Raw genomic sequence first — 26270 nt, forward strand, 5'->3', positions numbered from 1 at the left:
CTGGTCTCTTCTCTCTGGTTTAAGGCTCTTGGTTACCTCATACACCTCGTGGTTTAGGGTCTCCACAAGGACATTTTCTCCTGTCTGGTCAATGTGGATCACAGGCCTCTCCAGCTTCACTCGGTCCCCAAGGAGGTCCATTATCCGCTCACTCACTTGACCAGATCCACCCACAAATTTCCTCTCCTGGAAAGCAAAAAGGACCCAAGAGGTGGGTAGGAAATATAGGAATGGATATAAATTGCTAAGTTGCTAGTTTTCCTCACATATCTTTACTGTGTGAGGTAAACAATTTCATGTGGCCGTTGTGGGTAGTGTCTTTCACCATTGTTTTCTAACCAATGATTGCTGGCTTTCAACAAAACTACAGGTTTTCGAGGCTTCCAGGCTATGTTCTGATGGACTCCCAGGCTCCAAACTCAGCTGGACATCCTCAGCCGGACTCCCATGTCCCACCTGCCTGGCCGAGACCCCTGCCCTGTGTCCTACCTGCATCCTTTGGTTGAGTTGCTGGGCCACCGCTTGCCTGAGCACACCTAGGCCTGTTTCCTGTTTCCTTGTTACTCAGTCTCAGAATCTTGCTGGCCCACCCATCCCCAGGCCAGCTTACTCCCTGCTGCGGTCTGCCTGTCTCACCCTGGGTCAGGTACCTGCCGTTTCTGTGGCCACCGAGGCCACTACACCTCACTGCACCCACCTGCAAAAGCTTCCAAATGTTCTGCGTGATTGCGCACACAGCTGGGCTGACTGTCTTCTCCTCAATTTTCAGTTCAGTTAATTTTTAAAAAGACTATTTCAAATAGGTCTAGGAAGAAGGCCACGGAGAAGGGGAAAGAGAAGGGAGGGGGAGAAGGAGAAGAAAGAGGGTGATGAGGCGGAGGAGGGGGCAGGAAGAGGAAGGGAAGGAAAGGAAAATGACCGTCGAGGAGATTACCTAAGAACTCTAATCCATTTCCTACTGTGCCCAGCATAGCGCATTACACAAGGCTGGGGCTCAGGAAATAGGCAATGAATGAATGAATGAATGAATGAATTCCATGTGGTGCGTGTGTTTTAAACTGAACATACGTTTCTGACTTTTTTTGTTCAGCTTTCCAAGAAGTACTCAAGTTATGTTCATCAGCTGGTCTCTTACAAACTTACCAAATAATCATCGGATGTATATCCAAACGGAAAGTTGCAAAAGTACATAAAAAAGGAGACAAGCCTAATTTTAAAATGACATTGGCCACTGGGTTGTCACACTGGGTACCTAACAACAGACTGTCCCTTTCAAAAGTCACTTTGAGCTGCTATGATTAAGCTCTAAAAGCCACAAGCCTGCCTCCTGCTCCATCCTTTCATGATTGAAGGATGATGCCAATCTTTCATTTAGGCAGTGGTGGTTTTCTGTTTGAACGGTCGGGGTATGAATGGGTACCTGCCCTCCATTGGTTGTTGACATGATCCTGGCACTGCCCCCACACTGCTTCACATACCACAGGAACCAGAGAGCGGAGACCTCATGGGTCTCTGCGGTGACACACAGGTTCACAAAGAGAGTAGCAAGCCGCTTCGAAGACCTGCTCAGGAAGAAACAAGAGCAAAGCTGGCAAATGCAGGGGAGCATCTTCTTCATTCTCTGGAAATTATTCAAGCAGTGAACTTACTTGGCTAAGTGGAGCACAATTTAGCAAGTTGCAGAAAATTGTCACTAGAATCTAATATTATAAAACATGACATCAGAGATTTGGGGAATAGGAGACATATTTTCCCCTTAATCAAAAGACCTAGCTCAGAATCAGCATGTATTCCATATGCTATGCTGTCATGACTGCTCTCCACACACTTGCTACTCTCCTAGGCATCCCCATCTCAGTAGAAGGCATCACCATTCACCCACTTGCTAAGGCCAACACTCCAGAAATCAACCTTAATTTCTCTCTTTCCATCACTCTCTCACCATCCAATCCATCAGGAAGTCCTGTTGTCTCTCACCACATCACTCCACCTTCATTACCACCAAATTGGCATCATCTCTTGCCAGGATGATTAGAATTATTTCCTCCAGACTGGTCTCTCTCGTTCCACTTGTCCTCACTGAATATCTATTTACCACACTTGAAGCCAAAAGCTTTTTATTGCCCTCCCGTCCGTGGTGCTCTTTCTATAGTGTAAATCAAGTCATGTCATTCCCTCGCTTAAAAGTTTCCAGTGGCATCCTATCAAAACCAGAATAAGATTCAGATCTTTTACCATGGCCTCCAAAGTCCTAAGTGATCTAGCCCATGCCTACCTTTCCTATCTCATCCTGTACCTTCTCTACTTATTCTAATGTCCCCTCAGAAAGATGAACTCTTATACGTCTATAAAAATGAGCACCAGCTTCTATATTCCCAGCACCCTGGCATTCTCTATCATTTTGCCATAGTGTGGTAGCTTTAAAACTATTTTCACTGTCTTAAATTATCTTAATTATTGGTTTATTATTTTTTCTTGCTGTCTCCCCCACTAGAATATCAATCAGTGAAACAGGGATCTTAACTTTCTTGCTCACCATCGTGTCCTCTTTAATAAAATAGTGACTGGCACATAGTAAGCACTTAATAAATTACTTGTTAAGATGACTGAATGAATACATGGTTGATGAGAAATATCAATTAAACATTACTTTTCTTTTCTTTCTTTCTTTATTTTGGCCATGCCACACAGCTTGCGGGATCTCAGTTCCCCAACCGGATTAAACCCGGGCCACGGCAGTGAAAGCCTGGAATCCTAACCACTAGGCCACCAGGAAACTCCCTAAACATTATTTTTAAATGATCCATAATGCTCAAAGGATATGCTAGGTGCTGTACCAAGTACAGAATTAGTCACAGTTATCTATTCAGTTATTTTACTGTCTAATGGAAGACCAGCTCAAAGAATGGATGAGGGGAAAAAGTGATTAACAGAGTACGGATAGACGAACTTTTGCTTGAGGTTGGCAGGTAAATGATGAGAGGTTATGTCCTATCTGGAGCCACACCAGAAAGTGAATGATCTCCTGCAATTCCAACAGCTCGGTGAAATCTAACAGATCCTAAAATTCACCAGTAGTAATGTGTTCTCTGGGATATCTTTAATTAGGACCAATCCCGCTTTTGACTTTGACATAAAGTTTGCATGCTGTTAATCTGGTTATACCTGAGGCAGAATTTTCCACCTGATAGTGCTGACAATGGGTGGAATAAATAATACTGTCGGGGCTTCCCTTGTGGCGCAGTGGTTGGGAGTCTGCCTGCCGATGCAGGGGACACGGGTTCGGGCCCTGGTCTGGGAGGATCCCACATGCCGCGGAGCAGCTGGGCCCGTGAGCCACAATTACTGAGCCTGTGCGTCTGGAGCCTGTGCTCCGCAGCAAGAGAGGCCGCGATAGTGAGAGGCCCCGCGCACCGCGATGAAGAGTGGCCCCCGCTTGCCGCAACTAGAGAAAGCCCTCGCGCAGAGACGGGGACCCAACACAGCCCTAAATAAATAAATAAATAAATAAATATTAAAAAAAAAATACTGTCTTCCATTTATTGAACTCTTTCACACTCCATGGTTTTTAAAACCCATTGTCTTATCGATTTGTCACAAAAATGACAGTCATTATTTTTCCCCAGTTCACAAACCCAAACACTAAGTCTCAGGGAAGTTAATAATATGTAGTGCACAGCTCACTAAATGGTACAACTGCAAACCACGTCATACCTGATTCAAACTTCATGCTTTTAATACCTCAAAATGCTTTAAAATTAGTCGACAACCTTGAAGGGACAAATATTGACCAAGGGACACCTCTCTACCCTAGTGTACCTTGACTCTGGAAGTTTGTAGAATCACACCTAACACACATACCAGTTACATGTAGCACTTTTGTGACAGTCCCCATCATTAAGCCTGCAAATAGTGTAATATATATGTTGAAGTGACTTCAAGTTAGTTTTGCAAGATTCCTCATGATAACTGAATGGATGGAAATTGCTGACTCATGCTTTCTTTGCAGAGGCAATTTTTGGCTTCTATCTAAAACAAATATCCAAAGATTGGTTTAAAATATTACTTCAAAGTGAAAGCATCCTTTGCTGCTTCCTGATGTCCCGTTTTCTTTGCTCTTTATTGTATAGGTGAATTCGGATGGTATAAGGGAGTCATAAATAACTAAAATCTAATGTTGCCCTAGCTAGATAACCGATATTAAATATAAAAATAGAGCTGTGATTCTAGTTGTTACTGTTGCCAGTTTGGTGAGAAAGAAATAACCCTGGTTTGAAATCAAGGGAGATCTAAAAGTAATTTGTCTCTGGAGGGCCAGGCCATTCCTAATCCTTTATTTGATTTACTCTAAGAGCTTTACTGAGAAAAGAAATGAGAAGAAAAGTATCTGAGGGATGGAAGGCCAAGGAAGCTAGTGCAATAATATTTTCGTGTTCCTTGCCCTGTTGACTCTTTAGAAGATAAACGTTATTATGTTTTCTACATGAAAAATATACACATATTATATAAAATTTGGAAAATTCATAAAATAAAAAGATGAGAGAATGAGTATCTTCCACATTTCTGCCCCCCAAAAGATAATCCCTAGACTCATTTTGGTGCATTTCTTTTTCTAGTTATAGGTTTTAAAAAGTGTATTTACATAGCTGTGACTACATCATAAATTTAATCTGTTTCTGAAAACCACTTTATAAATGATAACAGAAAGAACGATCAACATTAGCCTTTGAATATATGATTGTGCTTTAGTTTGAACCACGGTAGGTTGGATATTCTGGGGATTACTTCCTTTAAAACCAGGAAATGGTATCATGCTTATCTTGCTTAGGAAAAATTTAAAAATTACTTTGTGTTCATATATTCCTAACATCTCAGAATGCTTTATTTTGTCAGCCAACAACCTAGAATATTCACTAAGGGGAGGATTAGGCCAAGGACTATGGCAGAAAAACTCAGATCTCTGTGAGACCAAAGAAATATAATTAGTCTTATCTTCAATGAGCTTCAAAGCTCTCCGGAGAGAGAAGACCTAATGAATTTATTAAAAGCTTTTTATAACAGGAGTTATAAAACAAATGCAGGTAAAAAATACTCACTATATTTTGAAAATCTCATGTATAAAATTTAAAAGTAAATACTGCAATTTTATTACAAACAAAATAAGTTGTATTACAAACTACATTCTAAAACAGAGTGGTAAATAGCATCAGATAAGTGTTAAAAAGGATGTAATTAATAATAGGCATTGATTTCATGACAATAAAAGGGTTTTACTCTTTCAAAATTGGTTGCTTTCAAAGGCTGAAGACGTAGGAGAGGCACATGTTGATCATAGAGTATTGTATAATAATAACGATAATGATTAAAAACTGGAAGTAACTAGAACGTCAAATGATAATAGATAAACACATTATGGTATTCACTTCCCATGGAATAGTCTGCAACCATGAAATATGATGTTTGATGAAGAATTTTAATGACGTGGATAACTGTTTGCATTGTAATATTAGATGTTAAAAAACATTCTGATGGATATCCGTTGCTTGCAGGGCATGTACAGTTTTCTTTTGAGAAATGAGATGATATATCACACTGTACATACTTGACAACAGCCTGTTTTTCTATCTGTTTAATAGTATGATGTTTTTCAAACCATTAAATCTTCTTCTTCAACACGATTTTTAAAGATTTTAGAGTATTCCAGTTTTCGGACAAACCATAATTAATTTAACCAGTCTTCTATCATGGGACATTTAGATTTTCCTTTTAAAAATAATGCTTTGAATCTCCCTCCCTCCCTTTCTGTCTCCCTTTCTCCCTCTCTTCTTTTCTCTCTCCTTCTTTAAGCTAAATTCTAAGAAGTTGAATTTATGTATGAAGAAGTATGTACATTTTATGTCTTTTGGTTATTTCCATATCTTAGATTCAGATATCCTTAAAAACTTTTTACTTTTAGTTGCCAGTGCTCCAACTTCCCCCCCCGCCCCAATGCCTAGAAAATGAAGACATCAACCCCAGAGCCACATTCCCAACTAATGCTGTTTAGCATGGGCAAACAGTCTCATAGCAATGCCATTTTCTTACTTTGCTTACCACAAATTCACCATGTGCTTGAGATGGAACCCTTATCATCCTTTCCTTTCTCCCTGCTGTCCAAGAGCAGGGAGGCCTTTCCACGCTGTCTGTCTATACAGCTTCCACAGCTCATGTATAGTTCCCAACTCTGCCAACTGTAATTTAATACTTGACTCTTGAACACTTTCTTTCAACGCTACACGTTTCTCCCTAATGGGGAGCAGTCAGTCCAGTCATCCATGTTTCCTGGGCAGTTGTGAATTATCCAGAGAACTTCTCTAGAAGTTCCTCTTCAAAGCTTTGAAGAGTTCCACTCCATCCCATAGGTGTTTGTTTGAAATGCATGTGCTGATGCACTCTCTCCATACTTGACCACCAGTGAGGAGTATACAAGTATCCCTACATGGACAGCTTGATAAGTGAGATCTTTAAGCTGTTCTAAATAAGGGAAGTGGCACAATGTGGTCTGTCCTAAGGACTTTAGGGGGTAATACCACCTTTGTGATGCAAAACTATTCCAAAGAAGTAGGTTTGATGTATAGACATCTTTAGGGCAGGACATGGTTCCAATATTTTTCAGCACTCCACCTGGCCAAATGGTGTGGTTATAGACACAAAGCGGCTACTTGTTTCATAGCTGCTGAACCGAATTGCTAAATAAACCTGAAAGAGAGTCACAGTCAATGCCTGTGCCTAATGGCGGGTCTTACTCCGTCCAGCAGATCTTGTCCAGCAGCTCCTTCATCGTCATGTGGTCCCACTGTTCTGCAAGGGGCGCCTTCCATGGGGCATCACTGGGAACCTACATTCAGATGACGATTCAGAGGGGAAAAGCGAATGTAATTTTCCATTTTAAATAACTATTTCAATAGTATTCAAAACTCTAACTTAAAGAAGGAAAATGCAAGTTTTCCAAATTCCCCCAATAGTGGTGTTTTTACTGCACAATCCATGTTGTCTGTGTCGATTTCCTATTCGCTCAATCCATATTTAATTTTTGATAACCTTTCCTGTGCTATAAATGGAGGCTATGTTGTAATCAAGCTGTTTCCAAATATCAACTACTAAGTTACTATTATAATTTAGAGAGAACAATTCAGAAATTCAACTCCTTGGGACTTCCCTGCTGGTCCAATGGCTAAGACTCCACGCTCCCACTGCAGGGGGCCCGGGTTCGATCCCTGCTCAGGGAACTAGATCCCACATGCCGCAACTAAGAGTTCGCATGCCGCAACTAAAGATTTCTCATGCTGCGACTAAAAGATCCCAAATGCCACAACTGAAGAGCCCACACGTGGCAACGTAGATCCCTCGTGCCACAACTAAGACCTGGCGCAGCCAAAAATAAATAAATAATAATTTAAAAAAAAAATCAACTCCTTAACAAAGATCAGACAGATGTACCAGATCATGTCTAAACTGGAGTTTCAGGTCAAGCTCTGTGTGTGTTTACTCAGGAGCTGCAGGTTTGGGCATGGTGGTGATTCAAAGACCCAGAAGTCTTACTTGCTATGTCCTGAGGATATTCTAAATTAGAAACATCATCCCAGGAAAGCTGAATGATAGAAGATCTTCTCCCCCCTCATCAGTAGTATGCAAATTGCAGCCTGTTGGACATCTCATTCTTTTAGAGGTTAGAAACAAGTTCACTTATTCATCTCACAAATCTTTACTGCAAGTTACTGTGCTATACAATATGCTAGGCACTGTTGACATGCTTCACCTTCTTTCTTTTAAGGACTAAACTTATTATGAAGAATACAAATGTCATCAAAGAAGCTTTAGGAAGCTTTACCTCTCGTCCCATGTCATCCATCGTCCTCCAAAGGTTGTTATGATCTAGGTAGGCAATTGGATTCCACATAGGTGGGAATGGGCCCCTGAAGGGGTAGGATTTGCCCTGTGAGATACAAGATAATTTTAAAAGGAAACATTTACTACAATGGAAAAGTAGTTAAATATGCCAAGTTGTTAAATATCTATAAGCAAAATCATGTTATCAATATGTGATATACACTCAAGTGTTTTAGTTCCTACTGTCCTCAGAACCCAACTTAACTTTTTAGCATTAAGATTTCCAGCAAAATTCCCTGTTACCTAAAGAAATTTGGTGCCACACCAAACACAATAGAAAGGTTTCTCTCTGAAATTGGAACCCTTATCATGTAAAATATAAATGCCAGTACAGAAGTGGGGTTACCTAATCTCATTTGCCAATGATACTTGCAAATATCTCAGAGCCAGGAGACTCTGCATGGTGGAGGGTCAGAAAATGACAACTGTAAATATTACACAAGATAGAAGGGGATGAAAAACCGATTGCAGGAATGCAAGTATCTGTAGGAAGAGCCACAAAACAGGGCCCAGCAAGCTTCTCCAAGGAATCAGATACGCTAGGTCAACACAGGAGTTCCCAGAGATCAAGGTCAAAGCAGAAAGAAGAGACAACTTAGGGAGTTCCCTGGTGGTCCAGTGGTTAGGACTCGGCGCTTTCACTGTCGTGGCCCGGGTTTGATCTCTGATCAGGGACTAAGATCCCGCAAGCCGAGCAGGACAGCCAAAAAAAAAAAAAAAAAAAAAGAGACACAACTTCAAGCTTCTCTTTGTGACATGTTTACACTGCCTGGTTCTCCCAGAAGAGCAGGGACGCCTCGACACAGAGACAAAGGGCATATATTTCTCCAAGGATTACTAACATGGCAGCTTGTATGTCGTCCCTGGGAGGTTTAACTTAATGGCAGTTCAGGTACATCCACAAAAACCACTTTAGGTTCATTTGAAAACCTGAGTCAGAAGTCAGGCCATGCATTCTGACATCATCTTGCAACCAAATTGGAGTAACTCAAGGTCCACAGTCAACCAAGATCTCACAATAGCTCTCAGTCATTTGGCAAAGATTCATCTCACACTGATTTTGTAGTTACAGAAACTATTTTAATAATTAATTCTATGGTCATATTGTTCTTTGTTCTCCAACAAGGCCCTAAGATTCTCAGGGAAGAGTTATCATACAGGCTTACTTTTCTTCTTGTATTAGTCAGGGTTCTCCAGAGAAACAGAACCAACAGGATGTATGTGGGGGGGGGGCAGGGGGGCAGTGAGAGAGAGATTAATTTAGGGAATTGGCTCAGGCAATTGTAGAGGCTTGGCGACTCCAAAATCTACAGGGCAGGCTGGCTGGCTGGAAACCCAGGGAAGAGTTGCAGTTCAAGTCCAAAGGCCATCTGCTAGCAGAATTCTGTCTTCCTTGGGGGACCTCAGTGTTTTTCTATTAAGGCCTTTAACTGATTGGATGAGGTCTACTCACATTATGGAGGGTAATCTGCTTTATTCAAAGTCTAATTTAAATGTTAAACTCATCTAAAAAAATACCTCTACAGAAGCATCTAGAATAGTGTTTGATCAAATATCTGGGTATGGTGGCCTAGCCAAGCAGACACATAAAATTAACTATCACCCTTCTTAGTCAACTTTACTGAGGTATAATTTACACCCAAAGAAACAATTTTAAATGCACGATTTGGGAAGTTTTTGACACACTGTAAGCACCTGTGTAACCATTGCCACAATCAAGATATAAAACATGCCCATCACCCCAGAAAGTTCTCTCTTGCTCCTCCCCAGGCAATTCCTGCCCACTTTCTGGCCCAAGACAACCACTGATCAGTTTTTTGTCACTATAGATTGTTCTAGAATTTTTTAAAAAATGGAATCATGCAGTATGTATGATTCCACCTTTATCTGGCTTCTTTTGCTTGGCATGACTTTCTTGAGGTTCATCCATGCTGCAGTCAGTCCCTTTTGATTGCTGAGTAGTATTCCATTGTATGGATGTACCATGATTTGTTTATCCATTCCTCTGTTGATGATTCTTTTCAGTTTTGATTCATTCATTGTGGATGTTTGCTATGAACATCCTTGTATAGGTCTTTTTGTATACATATTTTTTTTTTCTCTTGGATAAATGCCTAGGAGCAGAATGGCTGAGCTGCATGGTGGGTGTATGTTTAACTTTTCAAGTTTAACAGTTTCCAAAGTGGTTCTACTGCTTTATATTCTCACCAGAAATGTATGAGAGTTCTACTTGCTCCACATCCCAACCAACACTTGCTGACTTTTCTTTTATGCTTTAAGTACACTGTTGATTTTAGAATATTAGATTTACAGAGAAGTTGCAGAGATAGTACAGAAAGTGTCTATATCCCTCTCAACTAGTTTTCCCTAATGTTAGCGTCGTGCATTGCCATCGTATATTTCTCAAAACCCGGAGATTGACACTGGTACATGACTATTTATAAAACTTAAGACTTTATTCGACTTCACCAGTTTGTAAACTAATGTACTTTTTCTGTTCCAGTATCCCACAGAAGATACCACATTACACTTAGTCATCAAGTCTCCTTGGTCTTTGGTCTGTGACAGTGTCTCAGTTTTTCCTTCTTTTTCATGACCTTGACAGTTTGGAAGGATACTGGTCAGGTATTTAGTAGAATGTCTCTCAATCTGGATCTGTGTGAATTTTTTTTCATTTTTAGATCGGGGTTGTGGGTTTGGGGGAAGAATACAACAGAGGAAAGTGCCCTTCTCATCACATCACCTTGGGGGGCACCTGACTTATCCCTGCTGATATTAACTTGATTCCTTGGTTAAGGTGGTGCCTGCCAGCTTTCTCCACTGTAAAGTTATATTTCCCCCTTTCCCTGCTCTGTTCTTTGGAAGAGAGTCACTAAGTTCAGTCCATTCTCAAGAGGAGATGGTAGGGAGTAAACACTACTTCCTGGAGGGAGGTATCCACATAAATTTTTAAAATTCTTCTCTAAGGAATATTTGCCTCTTTCTCCCCTATTATTTATTTATTCCATCTTTTCTTTATATCAGTATGGGCTTATATATATTCACTTTATGCTTTGGGTTATAATCCAATACTACATTATTTATTTTCTTGCTCAAATTGTTCCCATCTGTGGTCGTTGGGGGCTCCTGTGTCCTTTTGACATGCCTTCATCTTCTGTTTCTTGAGCACTTTCTTCATTTCTGGCACCAGAAGATTCTCCAGGCTCATTGTCTATTGTCTCTGCCACAGCCCTAGGATCTGCCATTTCTCCAAGGAGTCTTCATTTCTTTTATTTTTAAAAAAGTTGAACTTAATAGAATCAACTATGTGTATGCTGGCTTAAAAAAAAAAAGCAGCTTTATTGAGATACAATTCACATACCACACAATTTGCATGCTGACTTTTTCAAACCTCTACTTATGCCTCCATCAGAGCTCAGCACATAGAATTTATTCAGTAGAAACCTATGGATGGATCCATAGGATCATTCCCCGCAATGCACATGTGGGTCCCACCCCAGCACTGCCTCTCTGAAACTGATTGACACCGAGCGAGTGAGTTGCTTAATCTCGTTGTTCCAACTCAACATCTCTTGGCCTCATCATCTTCCGCCAGGAATTATGCCCAGATTACCATAAACAACTGGGTTAGGTGGCCTTCTCAGTGTCCCAGAGCTCTCCGTTTACCTTTCACCTGCCACTAACTCCACTGTACCAGCTTCATGCATTTACCACTTTGTGTCACCCATCGGACTCTAAGCTGCAAGATCATGGACTCAAGCCAGCCTACCTGGATCAAGTCATGGCTCTGCCACACACTAGCTGTGTTCAGTTACTTAAGCTCTCTGTCCTCAGTTTACTTGTGTATAAATGGGATGACAGTAACTATCTCACAGATGTACTGGAAAGATGAAGTGAGATGATTCACATAAGTTACTTTGAACAGTGGCTGGCATGTTGTCAGTTCTCAACAAATGTTGTTGCTGCTATTACTGCGGCTGTTACTACTGTAATTATTATTTTTGCATGCCTAGGACCTGTTGGCATAGATTGCTGGCACATAGTAAGTTCACAATAAATGTTGGATATCATCTCAGCTGTGTGACCTTGAACTTGTTAATTATTTGGCACACAATGTCCTGAATTCTAAAAAGATCTTTTGTACTTAGATTTTGTCTTAGTCCATTTGGGCTGCTATAACAGAAAAAAAAAAAACAACAGAGACTGGGTGCTTTATAAACAACAGAAATTTATTTCTTGCAGTTCTAGAGGTTGGGAAGTCCAAGATCAAGACGCTGGCAGATTTGGTGTCTGGTGAGGACCAAGTTCCTGGTTCATAGATGGCCATTGCTTACTGTATCTTCACATGGTGGAAGAGATAAGGGAGCCCTCTGGGTCTGTTTATAAGAGCACCGACCTCATTCATGAGGACTCTGTCCTCATGACCTAATCATCTCCCAAAGGCTCCATCATCTAATACTATCACATTGCGGGTTAGGATTTCAATATATGAATTGGAGGAGGACACAAACATTCAGTTTATAGCAGGTTTCCTATGCTATTATTAACTTCCTTGTTTTCAAGTCACCTACTTTGGCCTCCACAGATCCTCACCAGCAACAACTGCCCTGCTTCCCACCACACACCAGAGATGCATTTATACAAAGCGGGTGAGAGATGGAACTCCCATTGTGAAGAATCAAGTCAGGCTACCTCGCAAGGGCAGAGTACATCCGAGACCGGCATACAGAGACCTCTCCCTGGACTCCTCAGTGTGGCATTGTGCCCACAGGTAAAGGGCATCAGAAAGAGATAAAACCACAAGCAGGTTGAAGAGCCACCCCTTAAACGGGAAGAACAGCCCATTTTTGTTGCAAAGATCTTTAGCACCAAGAATGGAGGGGAAGAAATTGGTAGTCAGCCAGACAATTTAGTTATTCAGGGCTTTGTGTTTGCTTGTTTTCACAAACACTTTGGTTCTGCCAGAAATCACCAGCAGATGACTTGAAGAAGAGTGTGAGCCCAGCAGATTTGGTTAATTGGTGTCTGCTCTGTCACTGCCAAGGTCTGCACCAACAGCCATGGCAACTCCTGGGAACATAAGGACAACTGCTTAAGAAACTGAGAACTCCAGTCTGACTCATGGATTGGCTCGGGAAAAGGTGAAGAACAGCTCTTGGGTGAGGGCAGAGCTACCCGGAAAACCATGATCTGCACAGGGAGCCCCATCAACAACAGTAACCTGTTTCTCCTTCCCCGCTAACCTTCAACTCAAGGACACATTGTGAGATGGCCACCTCTCCACCATCCCTCCCTCCTTTCTCAAGGATAAGCTCTTTGTACAGCACATGTCTTACGGAAGGGATATGATGGAGGTGGGGTGGGGCTTCCAAGATTGTTCTTGATAGATGCCAGCTTAGTAGCCCAGTTGAAATGTCACCCCAGCTGAAGCCCAGGGATTCTCATTCAATGGGGTCCTAAACACAGTGAGGGCTGCACCAACAGCAATCATTCCAGCAACTCAATGGTGTCAGAGACCAGCTGCCAAAGCCCTCCTAAATCAGGAACGCTCTTAGATAGGAGGTGTGTTCAGAACTCTAAAGCCAAAACCGGAGTGAGAAGTGACCACCACAGAGGGCTCTGTGTGAGTAAATGGAAGCCAAACAATATGTAAAGAGCACCGTGATGAAGAAGAATAAAACACTTCACCCTTTTTATGTTCTCATTTACTGACAGTCTTTGGTGTCTTACGTCCAAGCAGGTAGCATCTTAGCTAAGTTTATAAAAACGATTACAGTTGTCCTTCAGTGTTCTCAGGGCACTGGTTCTAGGACCCACAGCAGATACCCAAATCCGCGAATTCTCAAGTCCCAGAGCCGGCCCTCTGTATCCACGGGTTCCGCATCCGCAGATTCAACCAACCACAATCATAAACATACTACACGGTCTGTGGTTGGTTGAATCTGCGAATACAGAGAGCCAACTGTATTCTTTTATAAGATTAGAGAAAGCTTCTGATAAACCCAGGAAAGAACTATTGTTAGAGACATAAAAATCTCAAGTCTTCAAGCTTCAGGGAATAAGTAGGGGAGGGCGGGAATGTCTAAATTTATTTGACATGACCAAAGGTACCATGAGAGTTTTGTGCCTCAGATTTGGCTATTGTAGAAACAGTCCAGTGATTATTACTATTTAGAACGTTGTCCAGGGAGGCCTGTCTTGTCTGAAGAAATCATGACAAGACATCAGAGTAAGTCCCCAGTTCAGGGACAAAACAACATATCACAACAGATTGAATGCCAACACAGATATGAGAAGCCAGCTGTCTTCTCTCAAGCCAGATGTGAAAGAGATATGCAAAAATGAAAGTCAATGCCACTCACTCATGTGTTTGCTTTAGAAATCACTTTTTTTCCATAAAAACGTTAACTTGTCATAGGGTTATTATTGTTATTTTAGGTGAATTAATAGATATTGTTAAAAATCCTCAGTTTCAATTCCTAATATGGAAAATACAAAGAGATGGAGTCAGTTGAGCCAAAGCTACTTGAGGTTCTCAGTAATTTTCAAGAATGTAAAAGTCTGAAAAGGGCTGGTATAGAACCACAGGAGAAGGGATGCAGGGTGGCTTTTTTTTTTTTAAATAAATTTATTTATTTATTTATTTATTTATTTTTGGCTGCGTTGGGTCTTTGTTGCTGCGCAGGGCTTTCTCTAGTTGCGGTGAGCGGGGGCTACTCTTCATTGCGGGCTTCTCATTGCGGTGGCTTCTCTTGTTGCGGAGCGCACAGGCTCTAGGCGCACAGGCTTCAGTAGTTGTGGCACGCAGGCTCAGCAGTTGTGGCTCGTGGGCTCTAGAGCGCAGGCTCCGTAGTTGTGGCACACGGGCTTAGTTTCTCCGCAGCATGTGGGATCTTCCTGGACCAGGGCTCGAACCCCTGTCCCCTGCATTGGCAGGTGGATTCTTAACCACTGCACCACCAGGGAAGTCCCCAGGGTGGCTTTTAAATGACCAAAGAACGGATTCAAAATGGTCTCGGAAACTTGGTAGCTGTGTGACTACAGTCAAGTTCCTCAATATTTGTGTTCTCTTATCTTTAGATTTGGAATAATGGTACCCATCTCACAGGGTAAGAATTAACCAAAATGATACATGGCAAACAGGATGCACTTAATGGATGTTGCTGACAGTTCTGGGATCATGATCATGATGAATGCCCCGTCATTTATACAAACACTTCTTACCCATAAATCCATGCCCACATTTTTGATTAATCTCTTTTGGGTAAATTCCTAGAATCAGACACCCTGGCATGAAGATTTATGTTTGACTTTTTAAAGCAGACTCGCTGAAAACCAGCAACCAACTCGATTATCACATGGCCTTATTTTGTAGCCTAAGAGCTTCAGCAGGCTCAGTAAAAACATCTGAAATCTGCCTTCTCAATTCTCCCCCTAACGAGTGGGCCAGGGCTCTCAGAGACGGGCTGGCTTGGCGGCAAGCACATCACTAATGTCAACTTTGATGCTCCAGATGTCTCGCTCTTCTCCTGACCCTTGTTCTCTGAGGCAGAGACTGCACACCCTGAAGTCTGTCCCATCTTGGAAGCCCTTTTGCCATCTTATTCCCCGCATTGACCCCAGTCTCTGCAGTAAGAACAGGTGGCCTGGCCTTTCTTCGATCCCGTTTCTTGACAGTGACCTTTCCCTCTCAGTGTCTCCTCTGCTGTTCATGGGAATCTCGTCTTCCTTACTGTGGGGAGCTGGAGCAGGCCACCCGGCCCCTCTAGAACTCAATGACTTTTACAGCTCTTGGAAAGGACTATGCTTGGGCCACAAACAAAACAGGAGGACCAAGCTTAACTTTTGATCTATATTTCCAGTTTGGAAGAAAAGAAATTTAATCTACCCTATGGGGGAGGAGGACAGGAAGCTCTACTTAGGCAAATGGCTTTCTTCCTCTGTTTATCTGTTCTCATTTCTAAGCACTTGGAGCCTGGGGTCAACAGGGGTTGTTTGTTTTTTTTAATATATTTATTTATTTATTTGTTTTATTTTCGGCTGCGTTGGGTCTTCGTTGCTGTGCGCGGGCTTTCTCTGGTTGTGGCGAGCGGGGGCTACTCTTCGTTGTGGTGCGCGGGCTTCTCATTGCGGTGCCTTCTCTTGTTGCTGAGCACGGGCTCTAGGCGCGCGGGCTTCAGTAGTTGTGGCGCATGGGCTCACTAGTTGTGGCGCACAGGCTTAGTTGCTCTGAGGCATGTGGGATCTTCCTGGACCAGGGCTCGAACCCATGTCCCCTGCATTGGCAGGCGGATTCTTAACCACTGCACTACCAGGGAAGCCCCAGCACGGGGTTCTGATTGCATCATCACATGGGCGAAGCTGGAGGGAGGGGCAGACAACGGTGACAACGTTTTTGGAACAGGCCAGCAGCACTTAGCACAGGAAAGGCCTGGAGTTGTTAGGGAACCATTGACTGAAACCATCCGCCTTGGCCAGACCCTGATTACCTGAGTTGTCTCACAACAGGAGGTCCTAATAAGGAACATGGTGCTGTCACTGAAAACTAACTAGGTGAATTCGGGAGGGGCCAAAAGAGGGAGGAGAGGACCAACTTCCCAGAGCCCTCTTGCTGGAATCCATCTTGGCTGAGAGATTCGCACGCCACCAGGCAGGACCCTGAGTCAGACTAGGGGCCAAGCAAGATGATTGGCCAGAGACTACCCGGAAACTAACCCCATTACCATAAAACCTGAGACTGCGAGCCACGTGGCAGAGCAGTTCTCCTGGGTTCCTTTACCCTCCTGCTTTCTGCCCAGGCGCCCCTTCCTAAAAAGGTCTCTTGCTTTGTCAGCACGTGTGTCTCCTTGGACAATTCATTTTGGAGCATTAGACAAGAGCCCACTCTCGGGCCCTGGAAAGGGTCCCCCTTCCTGCAACAGAATCGTCCATGTAGGGAGAAATAGGGAAGATGGGGATGGTACTGGCTGAGAAATTAGGCAAAGCCTTGCAGGAATAATAATAACAAACAATAACGACAACAGCTGACAGAGAGTGTTTACCCCATTCAGGCTTTGTTCTGTGCACTTTACATGTATTGATTCATTCATCTTCACAGCCACCCTTTCAGATGGAGAAGCTGAGACATAGAGAGGTGAAATAATTATCGTCTGCTCAAGGTCTCACAACTGCTAAGTGGCAGCAGGATTGCAATTCAGACATTCAAAGGCCAATACTCTTGATCATGAAACTTCCCAGCCTCTTAATTATAATTATTGAACACCATTTGTCAGACACTAGGCTGATGGTTTTAATTAAATAATTTAATTTAATTCTCACAACAACTCAGTCTGTAAATTGCTAATTGTATGTTTCATTTTACAGATGAGTTCTGAAGCACAGAGAGGTTGAGAAGCTTGTTCAAAGGTCACACAGCTTGCACGCCAGGGGAAACAGAATTTAACCTCGGGTTTGTGCATTCAGAGCTCAAGCTCTTACTTAGATCTCTCCTCCATGAGCCACTGCTCAGTTGGTGTAAAGAAGGTCTCTGGAAGACATTTTGACCCAGTAACCACTTGAGAGTCTTACAAACCAGATAGAAGCTGATGATGGGTTCAATGACCAGCCAGATCTTTTCCGTGGCTCTCCCTCCTGATCCCAGGCAAGGACCAGTCCAGCCCATCCTCAAATGACTTCCATGCCAGTTCATTCACTCATTTATTCAACAAATATTTCTTTACACACAGTGTAAAACACACTGGAATTTGAAAACTTGGTATAAAAAAATCTTAAACACCTCATTAACAATTTCATATTGAATACACGTAAAAATGACTATTTTTGATAAATTGGGTTAAACAAAATATACTATTAAACATATATAATTACAAAGGGGCACAAAGACCTTTGATTGTGGGGATGGTTTCACAGGTGTATACATATGTCAAATCTTAAACCCTATACCTTAAATATGTGCAGTTTATTATATGTCAATAATGCTGTAGCTCCCCCATTGCTACCCGAGAGGATTAACAAGAACTAATTTCACCTGCTTATTTATTTATTTTTTCGATGCAGCTATTAGAAATTTTAAAATCACATAGGTCAACAAATACTTCTTGAGCACCTCCTATGTATCCGTCACCGTTCCAGGCTCTGGGGGCACAGTAGTGAGCGACAACAGACAAAAGTCTCTGCTCTCCTGAGAGCTTACATTCTAATAGGTGTAAACAAAATAAACAAACAAAACAGACACTAAAGAAAATAAAGAAGAAAATCATGTAGTATATTAGACAGTGATAAGTGCTATGAAGAAAAAGAGAGTAGGAAAGGCCAAGAGGGGGTGTTGGTGGTTTGGGGTTGATTATAATTTTAAATAAGGTGGACAGGGAAGGCCTCACTGAGAAGGTACCATTTGAGGGAAAAGATGAGAGGAGAGGGGGAAACCGTGTGACTCGGCAGGGTGGGGGGCAGAGCACTTCAGGCGGAGGCCCCAGCAAGCATCCTGAGACGGACTGCACAAGGAACAGAAAGGAGGCCAGATTCACCCTCTCTCTTCTTCCGCAGCGATGTACGCTTGCTCACTGGAACAAATCCAGGCTCCTGAGCCTGGTTCTCAAGGCTGCCAGAAGAAGGTGGATGCCAAGGAAATGGCCTCTGTGCTCTGGTCAGGGCCTCTGTGCCCTGATGTCAGCAGGCCATCCTCACCACTGCATTGTCGCTGCATCTGTCCTTCAAAGGCTCCTTTGCCTTCTAATCTCCGGCAGTGCAAAGCTTAAACTACTTTCTATGCCCAGCTCAAGACTCACTTTCTTCAAGAAGCCTTCCAAAATTCACCTCACCCCCCATCAGTGCTCGAAACATAAGGTTCACTCCATTTGGAGTCCTTACCATAGCAGCTTGTAATTGTTATCTTGATATTATTCTCAAGGTGTTCCACGTGAGTATGCCTTTTTTCTCCAGCTACTTCAGGAAAAGAAACATTTGCCTCCTCCTATAATGCTTAAGAGTGATATATATTCAACTGGTGTTTGACGAGCATTGGATGATCGGATGGAGGGATGGAAGGATAGATGATTGATTGGATGAATAGTGCTATAGACTGAATGTCTGTGTGCCTCCCCAAATTCATATGTTGAAAGCTAACCCCCAGTGTGATGGTATTTGGAGGTGGAGGCCTTTGGGAGGTGATAAGGTTATGAGGGCTGCATCCTCATGAATGAGATCAGTGCCCTTATAAACGAAAGTCTGGAGAGCTTCTACCAAGCGAGGATACAGTGAGCAGACAGCATCACCAAATCTGCCAGCAACCTTGATCTTGGACTTCCCAGCCTCCAGAACCATGAGAAATAAATTTCTATTGTTTATAAGCCACCCAATCTACGGTATTTTTTTATTTTATTTATTTATTTATGGCTGTGTTGGGTCTTCGTTTCTGTGCGAGGGCTTTCTCTAGTTGCGGCAAGTGGGGGCCGCTCTTCATCGTGGTGCGCGGGCCTCTCACTATCGCGGCCTCTCTTGTTGCGGAGCACAGGCTCCAGACGCACAGGCTCAGTAATTGTGGCTCACGGGCTTAGTTGCTCCGCGGCATGTGGGATCTTCCCAGACCAGGGCTCGAACCCGTGTCCCCTGCATTGGCAGGCAGATTCTCAACCACTGCACCACCAGGGAAGCCCCCAATCTACGGTATTTTGTTATAGCAGCCTAAATTGACTAAGGCAAATAGTATTAAAATAAGAAGAGGAATTCTTCAGGATCTGAGACAGAAGTCTGACTGAATGTTTTCTAAATACAATGAAAGTTAATATCTTCTGAAAAAAATTAAAATGTTTCAACTAGGAAGCTGAAAATTGTAATTCTTCCCCCCCCAAAACCTGATCAATATCTTTGTCCGCTTTACTTTCATAATCTGTTGTAAATACACCTGCTGATGGAGACAGAGGCCTCCACAGGGGAGAGTTTCCAAAATCAGCCCATACATTTACCTCAAAGAATAACAGTGTGTTGAGAAGGATGCAGGATTTTGTGCCCCTAATCCTCTGCTGCTTGTATTAGCCATTTCCAGCTGCATCACATGGCAAACCATCAGGACACACTATTGATGTCAAGAGGTTGTTTCCAAAGCAGAATAGCTAAAATCTATTTTCCTGTTCCAATTTTTTCACTCTTTCAATTTGTAGACACGTAAGTGTTTATTAGATCAAATTAGCACAGGCATCTAGAATAGCCCAATAAATGTAATCTCTTTTTCTTAGGGCGTGTAATTTTGAACATTGCCAACAGATCACCCAACATGCATCAGCACTAGCAAAATGCCAGAGTGGTCAGGCCTTCCATAATGTGCTTTTCAAAAATAGAGACAGCTACCCAGCAGTTTTAGCTTTCCCAAGAGAAATCTTGGCTCAAATAAACACTGTGTGTACCATTATAAGAAAGCCAAAAACCTGAAGCAGTGGTCCTTGCTCTTCTCTGGGACAAGGGTCCCTCTGAAACTCTGTAGAAAACCATGTAATCTCTCCAGTAAAGTGCACACATACAAACAATTCTATATATAAAACTGGAGAGTGTAACTGAAACTTATCTTGGGCTCTTCCCCAAGAGGCACGGATTTGAGGTTGAGAAAATTTGATTACAATACCGAGTGTTGGTGAGATTAAGAAGCAACCAGAACTGTCACGCCCTGTTAATGGGAATGTGACATAGTATAACCACTTTGGAAAACTCTTTGTCAGTATCTACTAAAGATGCTTATGCACACAGCTTGCGACCCACTTCTAGATAGATGCCCAAGAAAATGTTCTCCAAACACATACACAAGAATGTGAAATGTCCATTAACTGTATTATGGACCAACAAATTGAGTTCTATTCCCACAATGGAATACCCTACAGCAATGACAATGAATGATCTACAACTACCCATAAATAAAAATCTAGGGACTTCCCTGGCAGTCCGGTGGTTAAGACTCTGTGCTCCCAATGCAGGGGGCACAGGTTTGATCTCTGGTCGGGGAACTAAGATCCTGCATGCCGCAAGGCACAGCCAAAAAAAAAAAAAAAATCTAATGCTGTGTTCATCTGAAACCATGTTTAGAGGCCAGAGGAGATTCAAAACAAATAGTAGCAATGCCAAGAGGGCAGTTATGCTTTAATCACGTATTTGGAAGGTGTTCATGATGAGCTCATCTGTGAAGTCAGGTCACTGTCCCATGGTGATTAACTGAAATACCACTGTGTCTGTCTTGACAACACTTACCATTGACCACAGGATGGCTCAGGCTGGTGGGAGGGCAGTGACCAATGTCAAACAGATGCCTTCTGTTAAAATGGGTCCATGTACAGTGGAGAAGCACTCTGTTTTTCCTCTGGGAAAGGACAGCTCTCACCCAATTGTATACACACACACACACACACACACACATATATATGGATTATTATTAGAGAAGACTCCTGCACCCATCTCAAGGCCAGAGAAAGAGCTGCACACCTCAGTCCTTAAGCACCACTGCCTTTCAGAATTATGCGGTCTTTTGCATAAAACAAATGCTTATTTTCTAGGTCATGCTTAGTAACAACCACCTTTGGTGCTTGTGCATGGTACTTCTCATATATCATTTTTTCAAGTTTAAAAAAAATTTTTTTTATTGAAGTATAGCTGATTTACAATATCATGTAAGTTTCAGGTGTGCAGCATAGCAATTCAGTTTTATATATATATATATATATATATATATATATATATATATATATATATATATATATTCTTTTTCAGATTCTTTTCCATTATAGGTTATCACATAATATTGAGTATAGTTCCCTGTGCTATACAATAGGTCCTTGTTGGTTAATCTATTTTATACTTAGTAGTATGTATCATATATCATTTTTAATCCTCACAAGTATTTTATGGACTAGGTACTGTTATTTTTTGTAATTGGAGTACAGTTGCTTTACACTGCTGTGTCAGTTTCTGCTGTACAGCAAAGTGAATCATCCATACGTATACATATATCCCCTCTTTTTTGGATTTCCTTCCCATTTAGGTCACCACAGAGTAACCTTATTTTTTATTAACAGCTTTATTGAGATATAATTCACATCCATAAAATTAACAAGTTTATCATTTTAACCATCTTTAAGTGTACAATTTAGTGCCATTAAGTACATTCACAATGTTGTACAACCATCACTACTATCCCTTTTCAGAACTTTTTCATCATCTCAAATAGAAACTTCATATCCGTTAAACACTAACAAACACCTCATTTCCCCCTCCCACTAACCCCCTCATTCTACTTTCCGTCTCTATGAATTTGCCTATTCTAGGTACCGCATGCATATAAATGGATTTTGCATCTTATTTCACTTAGCATAATGTTTTCCAGATTCATCGATGTAGTAACATGTTTCAGAATTTCATGTCTTTTTAAGGCTGAATGATATTCCACTGTATGGGTAGACTTCATTTTATTTATCCATTCATCTGTTGATGGACATTTGGGTTCTTTTTGCTTTTTGGCTATTAGAATAATGCTGCATGAACATTTGTATATTGATCCATTTTACAGATTGAGGAGAGTGAGTCAGGATAAACAACTTCACCAGGATCACTCAGCTAATGAGAGGGGTTCAAATTCAGCCATGCTTAAAGTCAAGCTTGTTCCCCAGCTCATACTAACTCTCATGCAGCAGGAGATCCAAGATCTGGATGGTCACCGGGGCACAGGAAACAGCAGGCACCAATAAGGCCCACCTCATTGCCATTCCACTCTGTCTGCTTAAATGTGTTTGTGACTTTAAAAGCCCTAAGCAAAATCCTAACCAAAATCTAACTATTAAATTAGAACTAACACTATATTTAGCTAAATGATGAAGAGAATTAAAATTGTTTTACTGATAGGCTTGTAAAGGCCCAGGAAAAATCTCTAGGCATCATTCTTTTAAGTGCTATGAACACTTGGACAACTTCTTTCATTCAGTAAAAACATACTGACCACAGATATGAGACAGGTACCATGTGACACTCTGAAGACACAGAAATGAAATAAGACACAATCCCAGGCTCAAGGAGCTCCAAAGTCTAGTTGGAGAGGCAGGTCCATAGAAACAGAATTATAGCACCATAATTATAACATGGCACATGGCTGGCTTCATGGTGTCACCTGGCTACGTGGCTGTGTATGGCAAAGCCCCTTGATGGAACCCCCAGTTTTTGGGTAAAGGGAGCTATTTCATGGAGGGTGCAGTCAGCAGGATTCATGACTGCATCTATCTTACCCCAAACGCCCCTATGCTTCTCCATCCACAGCCATTCTGTTAGCCAGGTGTCAAGGTCTACAAAAGCCCCAATAAGTAAAGATTTATCTAGAACTACTAAAGAGAAGAGTGGTCTACCCAAGTGGTCAATATGGTGGATGTTGTGATAAGCTTGCCCATCTCCCCATTCAGAAGTAAGGGTCTTATTTCTTCACCTGCTAGGAGTGTTCCTGGCAGGCAGCCCTTGGTTCTTAGTCCCCTTCGGAGATGACCCCAGCTGCAGAAAAACCACTTTGCCCAAGGTCATGCTGCCTTCTCTGGGAAGCCCACTTCCAATGACTGACTGATGTGAGGGTAGAAAGGTCTTGTCCTCCTGCCCCACTCAGGACAGTTCTGAAGTGTCATCCATCTTCAGAATCCCTTGCAGAGTTAGCCGAGGCTTCCATTGAAAATATATCACAGTTTTGAGACAAGAAGGGGGCAGGGCACAACCTTTAAAAGAATGACAGCCATTGAGGACACGACATAAACTGGTTAGGACCAACGATCCAAGATGGTGGACGAGTTGACTTCCACTAGACCTTGAGCCTCATTATACTCTCATTGTAATACATTAGCATATGCTAAATGACACACCCACAGGCGCCATGAAAGGCGGAGGCAGACCATAAAAGGCCAAAAAGTGGGTGGTTACCCAATTCCTGGAAATCTCCACCCCTTCCCCCAAATAGTTGGAATAATCCTTCCACTTATTAGCCTATGAAATTACCCAGCCCATTAAAACTAACCACCCCATATTTTGGGGCCTCTAGCCTTCTGAGATGGCCCACACTCTTGCCTGTGGCGTGTGTATCTCCCAGGGCTGCTCTCACTTTCTGAGGTGGACCGCATTCTGCCTCTGGAGTGTGCATCTCTCTAAATAAACCTGCTTCCACTTTACTGCAGCTCACTCTTGAATTCTTTCCTGGTCGAAGCCAAGGACCCACTCTTGGCAGCCCGTCCCAGGGACTCATCCGAGACCTGGGACGTGACCCTCCTCTTGTACCCCACCTTTTCCTTCCTGCAACAGTTTGACTTCTCCCTCTGCCAGCTCCTGCCTCTCTCCCCTCCTATCTACAACTGTCGATGCCCAGAGCACCTCTTAATAACCCTCCTGCATGCTCATCTCCATCTCAGAGTCTGCTTCCTGGGAAACTCCACCACAGCAGCCATTCAATGGAATGGGCACAACAGACTATAGCAATGTCTAAAGACTCGCAATCCCTGGGCTCTAGGGGGGGCCCAAACCTCATGGAAAACATGTAGAACCAGGCACAACTGGACCTCCTTTGAGAATAGGGGTGTTTTCTTTGGAGAGGATTAGTGGGGAGGTCCCAATCCTCTCCGTGATCCTCACCGGAGACTTGCTGAAGGAAATGAGAAATACTACCATAGCTGCTACAAACATATTCACATAGATTAACAGATTGACAGGGGGAAATTGAGAGGAGAAAGTTTGTAATCAAATCTAAGTGAAACTGAGCAGGACCCTGTGGGGCTCCCGGTACAAATCCTTTCTGTGTCTCCCTTTTCTTGTTTGTAGGAAATGGGCTCCATTCAGCCTCCTTGACCTTGCCTGAGTTCCAAAGGGCAGATTCAAACAGTTGCTAATCAGGGAAGGGAGGGGATGCAGAGACAAGGGAGGAGCAGTCAGGAAACAATGGTGCAGCCTTGGGGCAGGGTCCTGGTTCCACCTCAAGGGATATACATAACAATACCTTTGAGTTTGCAGGAACTAACGCCCCCATCCAGGTGGAGGTTGGAATGATGATGTTGACCCTCCTGACTTCAGTCAACTAAAGCTTGTACTCTGTAGACCTTTGCCCCAATTCTATGCTGAATTCTCCTCTGCTCAAGCCCCCTCGTGAATATGCATATACCTGTAGCTTAAAACTTCCCCAGTTTTGCTGTTGGGGAGACACTGCTTTGGGAAAGATCTCTAGTGTTCTCCTTACTTGCTGCAAGTAATAATAAATCCTTCCCTCTCCCTCGCTTTGGCCTGGTTGTGTCTATTGGCTCAACCACCAAGAGGGTGTCTACTGACACCCACCAAGAGGCAAACCCAGTTTTCGGGCAACAGGTCATAATTTAAAAATCCCATTAATGTTCACCTAGAGGTTTGTGCCAGCAGCAAGAGTGAATTTGCCATCGTAAAAATGTTTCCAAGGACCTTACAAAACTAATTACTATTGTATGTTTTGAGTTATTTAGGAAAGGGTCTGGGAGTTAAAATCTACATGATCCCCAAATTCCAATAAATTTTAAACAAGTCTAAATATTGAAATCTTCCCTTCTATGCATTTTTACATGTTCTGCTAGCTGCATTAACTTACATGTAATCTTAAATTAGAGAAAAGATCATTTTAGTCTCACTAAAAGTCTTCATAAAATCCTCCATAAATAATTTACACGAAAGATATTTCCCCCAGCTCTAATATTACAGTTTAACTAATAAATCCAATGTGGTTTTTCATAGAAAAAACACTGATAAAATGCTTGTTAAAATAACCATTATCAAAGAGTTATAAAATTGCATGCTCATATAGATATGTTATAGTTTGGAAAATTTTACTTCTGATAAATGGAATATTTATAAATGGGATGGAATATTTATAAATGGAATATTTCCTGCCATATCAATAAACAAAGGGTGTCACAGTCACCAATGATTCGCAGCCCTCCAACGTGAGCTGGTGAGCCCTGAGGAAGCTCAGGGCTGAAAAGAATACGTGCCATCTAGCAGCCATCAGACTGCAGCCACTCCCTGAGGTGAGCCCTGAGGAAACTCAGCATGTGAAAATACAGGCCCCAGATAGCTAAAGTACATATCAAAGGAATGATTTCAGTGAGCCCAGACTCTTGCATCTTCCCATACACAGAAAAGCGCCAAATTCCTTAACTTGAGATATCTGCTTTTCTTTAATTAACAATAATCTTTTGACTACCTGCCCTTTGTTGCAAAACTCCTATATATCCTGGCTCCTCCCCCTCACCTCCTCCGAGCAGTTTCTCAGAGTTATCTGGAACGCTGTCTCCCGGGCTGCAGTCCTCATTTTGCCCCAAATCAAA

General features: G+C 42.4%; 1 protein-coding gene across 1 annotated transcript in view; it reads right to left on the minus strand.

Annotated features, from left to right (window-relative positions):
- Positions 1-26270, minus strand: part of MAOB (monoamine oxidase B) — a 111291-nt gene that overhangs the window by 21212 nt on the left and 63809 nt on the right. The window contains exons 4-7 of the mRNA XM_061177825.1: positions 7871-7975; positions 6786-6877; positions 1421-1562; positions 37-186 (exon numbers count right to left, since the gene is read on the minus strand). Of these exons, the coding sequence (XP_061033808.1) occupies positions 37-186; positions 1421-1562; positions 6786-6877; positions 7871-7975 (489 nt within the window). The remainder of the gene's footprint in view (positions 1-36; positions 187-1420; positions 1563-6785; positions 6878-7870; positions 7976-26270) is intronic.

The sequence above is a fragment of the Eubalaena glacialis genome, chromosome X, assembly GCF_028564815.1.
Source record: "Eubalaena glacialis isolate mEubGla1 chromosome X, mEubGla1.1.hap2.+ XY, whole genome shotgun sequence".
Classification (NCBI taxonomy): Eukaryota; Metazoa; Chordata; class Mammalia; order Artiodactyla; family Balaenidae; genus Eubalaena; species Eubalaena glacialis.